This window comes from Haliotis rubra, unplaced genomic scaffold, assembly GCF_003918875.1.
Source record: "Haliotis rubra isolate DU_JTF1 unplaced genomic scaffold, ASM391887v1 Scf1536, whole genome shotgun sequence".
Taxonomy (NCBI): domain Eukaryota; kingdom Metazoa; phylum Mollusca; class Gastropoda; order Lepetellida; family Haliotidae; genus Haliotis; species Haliotis rubra.
In genome coordinates, this window is record NW_025765488.1 from 131,982 (window position 1) to 146,751 (window position 14,770).

Genomic DNA, 14,770 nt, shown 5'->3' on the forward strand with positions numbered 1-14,770 from the left:
AATCTGTACCCACATACTAATTCTGTTGCATATTATTGAGGTATATAATAAACTAGTTAGAGAAATACCTCTATAATTATTCCAATCATCTTTACTACCACACTTATGCAGTGGAATAATTATTGACTTTGACCATCCATCTGGAAAATGACCAATTTCTAGTATTCTGTTAAATAATGTAATCAATGTCAAAGAAAGGAAGAATTCTGGTAATAAGTTATCTCTCCGTGGGGACTTATTTCGCTTCAAGTTTGAAATGGCCTTTCTTAATTCTTCTTCAGTTATTTTACCATTTAAGATTAAGCCTGAAATGTCATCAATTTCCTCACCGTTGTTAGTATAGTTTATGTCATTGGAATCTCTTAAAATAAGTTCTCAAAGTGGTCTTTCCAAACTTCCATGGATATTGGACTAGATGTACTTTTTCTAGGATTTAAAATTGTTTTCACAGTTTTCCAAAATACTGTATTATCAGAAATAGATTCAAACAATTTATCTATGTTTTTGGTTTCCCTGAGCATTTTCTTTTCTTTACAGAGTAATTTAAACTTGTTCCTGTTCTTAATATATGTAACAAGATCTTCCCTATTATTTGAACTTCGAAATTTATGTAGACTTGAATATTTAGTTTGTTTAGCTTCTCTACTTTCTTTATCAAACAACACTTTTTGAGTGTTATTTCTAAAAGATATTTATTTTCTGATAGACTCAGTAGACTAGTATAGCATTGTTAATCAAATGTACAGCCTCTGTTATCTCCCCATTTTCAATGAAACCTTGAAGTAAACTCCTCACTACATGAGTTACGCCATATATATCTATAAGTTGGCGGTTGCACATCAGTAGGATAAGGTGGCACATAACCGTGAATATTACTACACATCTCCATATGCAGTGGAAGATGATCAGACTCAGTAGGATAAGGTGGTACATAACCAAGAATATTACTACACATCTCCATATGCAGTGGAAGATGATCAGACTCAGTAGGATAAGGTGGTACATAACCATGAATATTACTACACATCTCCATATGCAGTGGAAGATGATCAGACTCAGTAGGATAAGGTGGTACATAACCGTGAATATTACTACACATCTCCATATGCAGTGGAAGATGATCAGACTCAGTAGGATAAGGTGGTACATAAACATGAATATTACTACACATCTCCATCTGCAGTGGAAGATGATCAGACTCAGTAGGATAAGGTGGTACATAACCATGAATATTACTACACATCTCCATATGCAGTGGAAGATGATCAGACTCAGTAGGATAAGGTGGTACATAACCAAGAATATTACTACACATCTCCATATGCAGTGGAAGATGATCAGACTCAGTAGGATAAGGTGGTACATAACCGTGAATATTACTACACATCTCCATATGCAGTGGAAGATGATCAGACTCAGTAGGATAAGGTGGTACATAAACATGAATATTACTACACATCTCCATATGCAGTGGAAGATGATCAGACTCAGTAGGATAAGGTGGTACATAACCAAGAATATTACTACACATCTCCATATGCAGTGGAAGATGATCAGACTCAGTAGGATAAGGTGGTACATAACCATGAATATTACTACACATCTCCATATGCAGTGGAAGATGATCAGACTCAGTAGGATAAGGTGGTACATAACCGTGAATATTACTACACATCTCCATATGCAGTGGAAGATGATCAGACTCAGTAGGATAAGGTGGTACATAAACATGAATATTACTACATCTCCATCATCTGCAGTGGAAGATGATCAGACTCAGTAGGATAAGGTGGTACATAACCATGAATATTACTACACATCTCCATATGCAGTGGAAGATGATCAGACTCAGTAGGATAAGGTGGTACATAACCAAGAATATTACTACACATCTCCATATGCAGTGGAAGATGATCAGACTCAGTAGGATAAGGTGGTACATAACCGTGAATATTACTACACATCTCCATATGCAGTGGAAGATGATCAGACTCAGTAGGATAAGGTGGTACATAAACATGAATATTACTACACATCTCCATCTGCAGTGGAAGATGATCAGACTCAGTAGGATAAGGTGGTACATAACCATGAATATTACTACACATCTCCATATGCAGTGGAAGATGATCAGACTCAGTAGGATAAGGTGGTACATAACCGTGAATATTACTACACATCTCCATATGCAGTGGAAGATGATCAGACTCAGTAGGATAAGGTGGTACATAAACATGAATATTACTACACATCTCCATCTGCAGTGGAAGATGATCAGACTCAGTAGGATAAGGTGGTACATAACCGTGAATATAACTACACATCTCCATACACAGTGGAAGATAATCAGACTCAGTATGACAATCCACAGCAAAATCCGAAACAAGATTAAACAGATTTGATGAAACAATGAAATAATCGATAACACTATTTCTCAAAATAAGAAATACAGTTCGCTCTTCCACCATGCATAGTGTAATAAAGCACACTTTCGCCCTGAACTATTATAGTTAAGGCACGAGGACGCTTGTGAACTGTATTTCTTACTGGCGCGCTGTTCTATTTATGTGTCTGCCCCCCTACGTTAAGACGAACGTTACCAGAAAAACAAATGATAAACAGTTTATGATCAGACTAAATATCTTCTCTAAATTGTTTTAATTACATCTGTGATTAATGTAAACCATATGGGGCAATATGAACGTCGCATTTCTACTACCAACATATTTTGAGATCAGTGATGTTAGCTGCGTGAAGCAACTGCAAACCAAGAAACGGGATGCAACAAAGTAGTTTACTGTAGGAGGCTGTATGAGGCGATGACAACTGATATGCATCGTGACGTCGCTTACATTGTGACGTACCGGTAATGCAAAATTGTTCGATTACGAGGGGGAAGACTAGAATGGCGCAGTGACGCCAATACATTGTGACGTAATGCAAAAAGTTCACATTATCGTCTGATAAAGTACTGTCGGTGCCTTTGATCTTTCACTGAAGCATCTTAGAAATATAGGTATATTCACCCTTGGTACGATCAGAGCCATATCGACCATTAATAAAGTGCATATCATTACCAATGCAAAAATCTAACAACTTCTTTCCATACGTATTTACTGTTTTATCTTTTGATACTCGGGTTAAACAAAAATCTTTTTTTTTAAATCTGGTAGAGATGTGTCTTTATCATCAGTTTCGGAAAAATCCTGTTCCTGTCCTGTGCGTGCATTAAAATCACCACAAAGAAAACAATCACTTATGTCATGTTTCGTATATATGTCTGATAACTCTGTGTCCAGTTCATCTATACTACCCATCATAAGTTTAGACTCACTAGTGTAAATATAGCCACTTACTACAGGCAACTGTTTTAAACTAAAGTTTGCAAAATATTGCATACTGTTTAAAGGTACTGTTTACACATGAACTGATGTATTGTAAAACAAATTCTTAACGTTGAAAAGATTATTGTCATGAGTTCAATAAATGATAAAAAATAGTGAAAATTGGCGAATTCATAACAAAACTTTACACCAAAATGCAGCTGTTCACATGCACGATATTTGCACATGCTTTTCAGAAATTTAATGCATGATCCTGTTGCAATTCATCTGCGTAAGGTTTGCAGTCGGTTCCCCCAAGTTAGTGGAGAAATCAATCTTTGATGTAACCATATATACTGAACCACAAAAGAAATGTTGCAGTGATAGGGGTTTCTTAAAGCACACACTTTAAATTCACTCTAATTAACAATCAAGTAGGAGAACTAAGTTCAAACTTCACATTTCTGGTTAACACATTTTCAGGAATCACATTTAGAGTTGACACAAACAAATCACCAAAAATGGTACCATTAAGATACCCCAAAGTCAGTATCGTGTGTGGCCTCTATGGGCATTGATGAAATCATTGCATTGTCTGTACATGGAATGAATTAGCAGGTCAATGAAGGCCATATGCACTTGGGTCCATACTCTGCGAAATGCCTGTCACAGTTATTGGCCTTGGTTGGAGGCCATTCAATCTTCTTTGAATCTCGTGCCAAAGGTGTTCTACTGGACTTAAATTCGGACTGAGTACAGGCTATAGTAGGGTTTGGATGCCATGTTGTCTTAGAAAGTCCAATGTTGCTCTGGCAGTGTGGGCACGACCGTTGTCTTGCTGGAAGATGTGATTTCTGTAACGTCCAAAATGTGGTACAACGTGGGGTCTTATGATTTAATCAATATAGCGAGCATCTGTCATGTCATTTCCTCATCCTGGACCAAGATTCTGGAACACCACAGTGTCAACTAACTGTTCAGACTGATTGCACCCCACACTATGATGCTTGGACCACCCCACGAGTCTCTTTCAACAATACACTCATTGGAAAACATTTCACCACGCCCTCGCCATACTCTCACTCTGCCATCGACTGTCAAAACACAATATCGGCTTTCATGAGATAACAGCTATATGATCTGTGACAGCAGAGGTTTCTTCCTCGCAAATGTCGACGCACTGTATCGGCACTGATGGGTCTGTTTTGAGTCAGAAATGGTCTGGTTTGCTGTTTCCATCGCTCTGGGGAAGCGATCCTGCAATTGGTTGCGCACATCCTGTCATTCTTGATGTTGTGATGTTACTGAAGGTCGCCCACTGCGTTGACGGTCTTGAATGTTCTTAGTGACCTGAAACCACTCCTGCTGTCCTAACAAGAACATTAAAATGATTGGCTACCCTTCATGCAGTCTGGACAACTTGCAATCGTCCCACAACTTGGTTCCTCTGATCTCTCGTAAGACGTGGCATGGTGGTTGTGTCAAAACAAAAATGATTTCAGGTGAGCTTGGGGCCCGCTTTCATTGGTAGGGTTGTCATGACATGCACATGCATTTTCATTTTCACGAATGTCATACTGAACCTTTTACCATGTCTGCCTTTTTCGGTGCATTTGGTCGATATGCATTTTCATCAGAAAACACACTGATGTTGGTAATAACTGTCAATTTGAATTGAAAAACATGTTAAGAAAATGGTACAAACATAATAAAAACACCACCTTGCAAAAACAAAATTTTGCATTTGGTTTTGCAAGTTGACGTTTCTTTTGTGGTTCAGTATATATATACATAACATATAGTGAGTGTTTTAAGTGAGTCTAAACTTTTTATGGGAAGTATATATTACCGCACAGGTCATGTTGCTGGTGCATAGATGAATTTATACACCTCCAAGTAAAATATCTGGCGAAAGTCTGTATAACTGTTTGTTTAATGTTAGGAATACAAAGTTTGAATAATTGGAGGGTACTCTGTGGACATAGTCAGAAATACTTTTCCGTATCATAACACATATACCTCCCATACATCTCCCAAAACGGGCAATTAGCGTTCCAAGCGAATGTAAACAAACAAAATCGTCCACAAGTTGATCAGTATCAACAGATGCAATCCATGTTTCTAAACAAATTTGGTTTTGTTGCAATTATTAGATTTTGTGTACGTGAGCAACCAAACATATGTCTAAAATGACGTCGAATGGACTACATCTTGTACAAACTGGTCACTGATATTAGCACTCGCACCATCCTGGCTCACACTGTTCCTAGCAGGCAACGCCTTGTCATGTTGGCCTGTCCCTTCTACGAGTGAAGACGCACTAACCATGAATTCTATGTCATTTAGTAGAGTGTTGCTATTCTTTGATCTCGCATAACTGGTCAAACAAAAACTAAATGGGTTCCTATCCCAGTCTACTGTAGGCTGGCTCTCACCTCTGAACTCATAGACACCTGGCCTCTCTGAAGCGTCCTAAACTACCAGCTTGCTTGCCTCGACTGTAGTCGACGACCATACCATCCTTACGTGCAGTGTTCATCTCTGTCCACTGGCATCTTGTCATATCTGCAGCAATCCGAACATCTCTAGCCCTGAGATACTTCTTTGCTCCAAACACTCTTTCCACATCGTCAGTGTGGGCGAATCTGGCGATAACTGCTCTGGGCCGCCCATCCTCATAGCGACGACTAACCTTGTCAGTCACTCATTCGTTACGAATAGACAAGATTTTGTGCCGACTTCTAAAGGGAGCCTCGTCATCTTCTGGTATTACAAACGTCGACGACATAATTAGGAACAGTTACATTTATTGTTAGTAATTTTAGTTAACTTACCTCTAGATAATGTGATCTAGTTCAAACCCTATCTCCCTGCTATGTATTGCAGAAGATGGTTCAGAAAAATCATGAGGGTATTCAAACAGCTGAGCTGTGATGTCACAGCCAAGGGAGATTATCTCTTAACTACATAGGCATACCACTAAGGATAGCTATGACTTTGTTTAAATTTTCATTTCCTTTTGTGTATGTCAAAGTTGTACCCTCAAATAAAAGACAACCATAATCCAGAGGTAAGTTTACTAACAATTACTGACAATACATGTAATTGTTCCTTTCATGCTAACGACGCTCTGTTGTACCTAACATGATAGGGAGGATCATGTGATACTGAGAAAGGATCATCTGACAATACAGACAATTACTGAGACAATTACTGACAATACATGTAATTGTTCCTTTCATGCTAACGACGCTCTGTTGTACCTAACATGATAGGGAGGATCATGTGATACTGAGAAAGGATCGTCTGATCCCATCTACATGTTTGTATCACAAGATTGTCACCTTTCCTCCAATGATATACAGTCCACGGTGCATGTTATCTCTACAGGTCTTCAGGGTTGGTGGTTATGACCAGATAACCTCTCTATTCAACAGCTACAGTCCCCACTGCTAAATCACCATTGCTTATAATTGTTTCCTGGGATCTGGTCCTTAGGCAGAAAGTATTCATCCTCTGAGTGTGCTTAAGATACCACTCATCATCCAGAATTTAAAAACAGTTTCATGTTTAACATTCTTAGATTTCAAAACATGAAAGTGGAGATCCTCAAGACTGTGCTCTTTTCAAGGATTAGAATTTAGTCAGGTTGCTTCCTCTTTTAATCTGTACATATTCATTCACCGCAGTGCTATTTTATGTGAAAAAAGGGAAGCCAAACAGGCTGCTCTTGCGCCATGGAGCTTAATGTGGATAGAACAGTTTGAAGAACTCAACATGCCAGACCTTAAGTGAATGGGTGTGTTGTCGGCTGTGAGCCTCTTCTTGTTATGGCAATCTCAATCACTGTAGTTGTGTTTGATAGTCTTGATGAAGACTCCCCTTGCACCCTAGGGCACATTTGGGCAACAACAGTTTAAAGAACTCCACTAAGAAAACCTTATATTCCAGAGGTGGGTGGTCAATTGTTGATGTCTTACCAACTAATCCTCTTCTTGTGGCACACTCAGTCCCTGTATTCATGATTTATTCTCTTAATGAAGCGTCCAAGAGCTCATAAACCAGAATTCATTGTCTTCAAGTGGGTAAGAAGTCATGATACAACTGACCTCACCCAGTCCTTTTTCATGCATTAATTTCTTTGTTAAGTAGCTGTGCATTACCCTAGCTTATAGTAAGTAAATGGGTAATTCTACCAATTGTCAAGTACACAGGACAATGTGATGAATAGTTATTGTCTTGGTCCAGCTTCCTCATAGGTTTCTCACAATAATATCAACCAAGCTTGGAATCTGTGCCCCACCTTGGATATGTTTTTATGAAAAACAAACGTGCTATAATAAATTGTATATGTATTGAGAATTGTCTCATCTCAGACAAAAAACTCCCACCCTTTCATCATCACTGTCACTAAGGTCTTATTGTTCCTCATTAAAGTGAATGATTGACAGATGACAGGGAAGCAATATGTGCACATAATTCAAGAGCTGGTTGAAAAACTAGTGCAACAGAGGTCTCCATGGCAATGTGTCAGTGTGAGGTTTTTTTTATCATCAAACATAGATGGGGATATAGGAACTGAGTTTGTCTGTCCTCCTGTCTGTCCTGCCTTTCTGTTTCCCCACTTCTTCATGGGAATATCTTTCTTGTCAAAACAGTTGTTTTTTTGTTTTGTTTCAAACTTTACACATTGTTGTCACTTGTCAGGAACTAAAATAATTCAGAAAAAGTGGTGCAATGAATTCTGTTTTCCAGAGTTATTTCCCTTGGTAGATGCTTTTTTATATGTTGAACACTAACAGCTATGGCCCTTCACTGTTGTCATTTTAGTCAGTGCATATTGTATGAATTGGGACAAGACTTATAATTCTCAGAAACTACTGAAGTTACATGAAGCTGCTCAAGACTCGGAAACTAGTGCCATAATCTTTTCCGAAGATGGACCTTTTGTGTGTATTTATTTCACATTTAGTTTGATAAGACTGTAAGCAATTTAAGTAGAATGTCTTCTTAGGATTTAATGTGACTAAGGTTTTGGTAAACATTTTGTTTCATATTAATCATTACTGAACTCACAAACATAATTCCAATGTGCCCTAACACTGTTAGACATTGTTACCACAAGGAGACCAATAAAAGAATATGAAACTGACAATGTGGCATAGGATAAATATTCATAAACGTACAATATATTGTAAAATTTTCAATTTTCTTTTCAGTCAAAGGGGAAGAAAAGCATAAGCCTACTCAATGTCCAGTGTGTTATGAATTCTACAGCAATGAAAGAACCCTTGGCAGGCACATGAGGATTCACAATCTAGTAAGGCCTTTTAAATGTCCTGTTTGTGAGAAGTCATTTGTTCAGAAGATCACCATGAAAGTTCATATGCGTTTACATTCTGGGGAAAAACCACATCAGTGCATCATTTGTGGGAGATCATTTGCTCAGAAGAGTAATATGGAGACTCATGTCAGAAGACATCTTGGTGTCAGACCATACCAGTGTGATATGTGTAGCAAGGGATTTAGTGACAAAGGTAGCTTAGGAGAGCACAAGAAGATACACACTGGTGAGCAACCTTATGTCTGCACTGTTTGTGGTAAATCATTTAGTCAAAGAGCAAATATGCGCACACATCTTCATCGACATCAAGAAGAAAAAAGTTTGATGAAAGCGTAACCCACAGATAAGCCGACCCCCTTCTACAGACTGCTTTGTTTGGTCCTCAAAATTCGGCTTATCTATGATAATAAACGGTACTCTTGTCTTCAGTGCAAAGAGTCTTTTAATAAAAAGGAATGTTTATTGAAACATACTAAAACACATGATACATCCATGCAAGGAACAAGGGAGAAAGCAGATCAGCTCACCAATGCTCCTATTTAGTACACCTGAATAAAATTCAATACCTCTGTGCATCAGCTATGAAAGTCAAGGCTGAGAAACATCTGAGTGACAATTTCATTTCCCAGGTATTGTTTTTCATGTGTAAATTCAGTTAGTTTGAAATATAAGCCTCATTAGCAGTCCTGAGGACAAGGACTGACAAGAAGGTCTGCTGGTGATTATTTGTACCATACAATGATTGCTGATATTAGAAATTATTCTTTGAAAGAAATCAAGGTCAATTTCACTGAAACATTTTGGTTGCACTTTCCTAAAAAAGTAGAAATGCTTCCACCTTTTAACTTTTATTTACCTTCCCTTGATTAAGAACACACTTTGGAAAAGGCTTTATCCAAGATCAGTTGAAAGTGAATATAATATAGCACACCATGATTATGTCACTTTCTTTCTTATCTGAAGTATAGTTATCTTTACATCATGATTTTTATTTTTGCATGTATTTTTGTAATCCTACCCCATCAAGTGTTGGTGGCATGTCTGTCAAAGGGTCAAGGTAATCTTTGAGGCAATTGTGAAATGTGATTACTTATTTAATTCCAGATACATGTTGCATTGTCTGGATGACCTGTTGACAGATGGTAACAGCATGTCAGTATGTACAGATTTGAATGAAACATCTTGGTCACTGGGTCAATATTTATAGGTACGAGGCAAGGCCATTGCAAAAATATACTTTTTAGTACACATTACATGATACATCTGTCCGTGCAGTCCACAAAGTATCATGTGCAGATTTTTGAGTCGGTAGCGAACTATAGGCCACTTCACATCTCATTCAGTAAGTTATCACTTTTTTCCTGATTTTTTGTCATATCGCCTAAGGTGGTAGTTTTCACACTATAATTAACTTAGATCTTCAATTTTACATAGGTTATAGGTATCATGAAACCCGCTATTACCGTGGTAGTTAATGCTGTCGCTATGGGGATTAATGTTAAATCTTTATTTCTGGCTTCTTTGAGTGGCATTTTAGAAGTTATGTAGTACAATATTGACCAAACTTTATGGATAACGACTTCTTTTATTTCATGAATGTGACGTTTCGATATGGATTCCGCCGATACATTCCTGCTTGACAATGGTGCAAAAATCCTTATCGAAAGTCACACTCACGAAATAACAGAAGTTGTTAGATCCTTGATGGGCATTTTAGAAGATGCTATTTGATGGACATCAAGAATTTCCTGGATTTCATCTTCTTTGTATTCTGTTTGATACAACTTTTCAAATTAATGAACAGTACAATACAGTACAGTACAGTTACTGTTCATTAGTTTTACCTGATGATGGGTCCGGAACACGCCCCGAAACGTTGCATCAAAGAATAAAAATAAAATAAAATCCAGGAAATTCTTTATGTTCAACAGAAGTTGTTATCCATAAAGTTTTGTCAATATTCATTTCTGTCGTAAATAGAGTGGCATTTAGTCGCTACTCATTCAATTGCCTCATTTGACCTAGAAATTGAAGTTACTCTCTATTATCATGGTATTGCATGTAGTACAGGTATGTAACCACTTTAAGATGCACTAAAATATTTTTTAGCCTTAGAGTGTGCCATACAATTTGCTGCTGTGTTCAGTGTGAAGTTGAGCAATACGTCACTTCCGGGTTTTCTTTAAAGATGGTAACTATGCAAATGATCTTATAGTTGTTACAAGATTACTCTTAATGGAATAAGTTTTTATTCCCGCAAGATGCAATGGCAATGGGAGTGAAACCGGTTTCATAATATTCTAGAACTTATAGCAAAGATGAATACTTAACTATACCTACTGACATTCTACTGAAATAAATCCATTTTACAAGAGTGATAAATAGGTTGACATAATTTGCATATGTAAACAGTTGATGTGGGGCATGGTGTTTCTGCCTTTCCTGATGCTGTAAAATAACACCACCAATCATGTTATCTTTTTAGGTTAAAAAATGGCATGACATGATTTGTGGTGTTTTCCTTAATCACTGTTTAACTGTTAACAGGATAATATAGAAATCTGTATGAATTGACACAAGGCCTTTGAAGAGATGTGGTGTCAAAAGTCAGTTCACAAATTCAGTATTGTGTGTGTCCACCATTTGTGTTGATGCCAGCTTGACAACGACGTGATGCATAGATGACACTAAGCAATTGAAGAAAGCTGTCCACGTTGAAAAATGCACTCATCATCATACCGTTCATCTCGCTGTCTGCACACCCTTGCCCTGCCATCTGAGCTGTCCAGATAAAATCTGGAGTCATCAGTGAACAAAACACCATCCCAAGCTTGTCTCCTTTACCGTAGATGCTGTCTGCACCAGGCAAGACATGACGTTAGACGTATTGCAGGCCATTTGTCCGGATGTTGTGCTCCCTCAACTGGTTCCATACAGTACTGGAACTGATATGATTTAAGCCAGAAATGGTCCAACAGTCAAACTGACAGTCTGGAATCGATTCCTTAGATGGGCCAGCCGAATGTGGTTGTCTTGCTGACGTGACGTCACTTGTGAATGGCCGGTCTGAGGCAAATCTCAAGCTTTAAGTTCATGTTTCAATGGACATCAAATTGTCTAGGCATTTAAATTTGGGCTATTCCAATCTCCAGCATACTCATGGCATGGAGACACTGATTTCTGTAAGCTGTGGCATGACGTTCGTGCAGTTTAGGCTGAAAGTTACTTTTTTCTGTAAGTTTTCATAATTATATTAACAAAAATAATATTTAGTGCGGAAAGAACATTAAACTTTACAAGAATTGTACAAAAACTATACCATGCCATGCTCTCCTTTGTTCAAACAAGGGGCGGTGGGGTAACCTATTGGTTAAAGCTTTGGCTTGTCACGTGTGAAGCCCATTTCTGGTGTCCCCCACCGTGATGTTGCTGGAATATTGCTAAAAGCGGCGTAAAACCAAACTCAGTCAGTCAGTTGTTCTCTACTCTGTAGAATTATTCTGATTCTTTTTATTCTGAAAATGAACAATATTTTTCATCTTTCGTTGTATAATTATGAAGAGAAATAGCCACAAAATAATGAACAAAGAAAAGTTCTATCCTGAAAATATATTTGCATGTTTTGAAATAATCTTTTTTATTTATGTTAGACTCATGCCAAAGAAGTGCATGTTTTGTCCACCTTAAAGCTTACATGCAACGCAAAACACAACTTTGCAGATACAGTAACAAATTATCAACAATGCAAATTCAACTTATAAACCTGAAAACTAACGCGATGAAAAACATCCCGCGAAATCAGAGTTCAAACTCTTCACTAAAGAAACCCAGCTGGGGTGAAAAGTGGTTTCAACAGCTGTGCTGCACTGTGCACATAGCGTTAGTATTGTCAGAATTTCTAACTGTACTAATTTCATTGTTAAAACTTGCTCAGCTTGTAAACTGAAACATTTTAATTCATGTCTATGGAAACATAGAAAAAAAAACATGTTGATTGTGATAAGCAGCAATTATAGGCGTAAACACTCCTTCTGGGTTGTGATAGCCTTTTCCTCTGTCATTTGGTGATGTGTTACAAACTCCCTTACTAAGGGAAGTAATCCTTACCTAGATAAAACCTGATCCTGTGTGATTACCTCCCTTAACTTGCTCTTCTGATAGTGTTAACTGATAAGGCTTCATATTTTCCTCTATACTCATGGAATGAACACGTGTTGCCCTGGGTATCAGCTTACTTTTCAAGTTCAACATTACTTCAGCTACTCAAACACGTTAATTTTGTCGCATTGGTCATTGGACAATCGTATTATTGACTATTGAATTTATTTGCTATATTTTTTATTGACTTTGGACTTGCATAAATTTTCCGGCCATTTTTCACCTTACGTAGTTACAAGGCATTACGGCAGCATGTCTCAGAAAAGTGTGTAGAATAATAGGCGTAAACATTCCCTCTTGATTATGATTGCCTTATTCCTGTGGATTCCACAGACACATACAGAATGGAAATGAAAATATTAACTAAGTCAGAGCTATCCCTAGTGGTATGCTTTAAAAAGTTATGCAGTTATCCCCCTTAGCTGTGACGTCACAACGTAGTTGTTGGAAACCTCTCATAATTTTTCTGTATGGACAACACAGAAGATGTGTTTACAGAGTGGAAGTGTTTCAAATTTTCAAGAACTACAAGACTCCTCATCAGTAGTGTCGCATTGGTTGATGTTTCGGACAATCGCATTCTATATATTGTGCATATTGCTTGCTTTTCATCTCATTTTCCCGCCAAAAATCATAATGTCACAGGCACGTGTCTGTTATGTAAAAAATTCATGGCCAATTTGTGTCCCTATTTTCTATGTGCCTCCTGCCTCACAGGTCCTCCCTACTCTTTTTATAACCAATTTTCTTTGTGTCAAGAATTTTTTAATATGATTGGATTAAATGGACAATATACAGCATTATTTTCATCCCTTACGGGGGACATTCATTCCTCCATTTATCTATTCTTTTGCAAATTCAATCAAAAATGAGGCTAAAAATTAATATCTGCAGAGGCAGTTGAATAAGGCTGATAGCCTGTCGGCCATGTGCAGACTCAAGAGACTACGGTCCAGACCAAGGTCTAGAGTCTATACCCGTAGTTTGTTGCGGTGCTCTACTCAGGAAAGCCGGGGTATCACCCGCGAACTGAAGCAGATGAGCAATCCCGACGGCGGGAAAAGCCAAGGTTTCGAGAGGGAGGGACTATGTCAACGGTTTGACATTAGGCAGGATTTGCCCATGGTGCAAGCTGCACGGGCCCTGCCTTCAGTCCCAGGGTTTCAACCGGCAACGGTTACAACCCATAAAAAAGCCCTCTCAGCCGGCCACCCTTTCCTACACAGGTGGATTGGCGCCGCGCGAGCATAATGGGGCTGATCCCGTGGACCACTTGCAGCCCACACGTATGGGATCGTCACAGTCAACCGTACCGGTTACGGGAGTCACGGGCTTCACAGCTGTCCACCAGCTGCCGTCTCCCGTAGCCACGGATAGTCCGGCTGATCGGTGACATGGCATAATGGGATATGTCTCGCATCAGGTTGACACAAACTATGTCGACGAAGGTCGACCGCCGGCAGCTTATGCCCATGACACAAGCCACACGGGGTCCTGCTGCCAGTCCCGGGGGTTCAACCGCTTGCGTTTGACCCTACTATGAGTAAGCCCGCTTGGCAGGCACTCGTTTATTTCCGCATGGTGGGGTCGGAGTCGCAAAGCCCAATGGCACTGACCGTAGTAACTCGTATGACGCCGACAGGAGCCATAGTTTAGTGTCTATACCCGTAGGCAGCTGAGATACTCTTTAGTCTATACATGGGTAGTCGAGTATCAACCACTGAGTGAGCTAGGTAAGTTTTCCGTTTCACTCGGCAATATTCCATCTGTAATTAATCGAGTCTGGACCAGACAATCAAGTGTTCAACACATGAGCATCGATCTACGCAATTGGGATACAATGACTTATTGTGTTAACCAAGTCAGCGAGCCTGACCACCTGATCCTATTAGTCGCCCTTTATGTCAAGCAGAAGGACCTCCCAAGACATCTCTTCCCCATTCAT

The 14,770-nt window shown here is 38.8% G+C and overlaps 1 protein-coding gene across 1 annotated transcript in view; it reads left to right on the forward strand.

Moving 5' to 3' along the window:
• The window catches only part of LOC124270676, a 111,679-nt gene extending 100,634 nt beyond the window's left edge, over nucleotides 1-11,045 (forward strand). Inside the window, exon 3 of the mRNA XM_046705708.1 lies at nucleotides 8,543-11,045. Within this exon, the coding sequence (XP_046561664.1) occupies nucleotides 8,543-9,003 (461 nt within the window). The 3' untranslated portion in view covers nucleotides 9,004-11,045. The remainder of the gene's footprint in view (nucleotides 1-8,542) is intronic.
• Nucleotides 11,046-14,770: the final 3,725 nt, after the last annotated feature.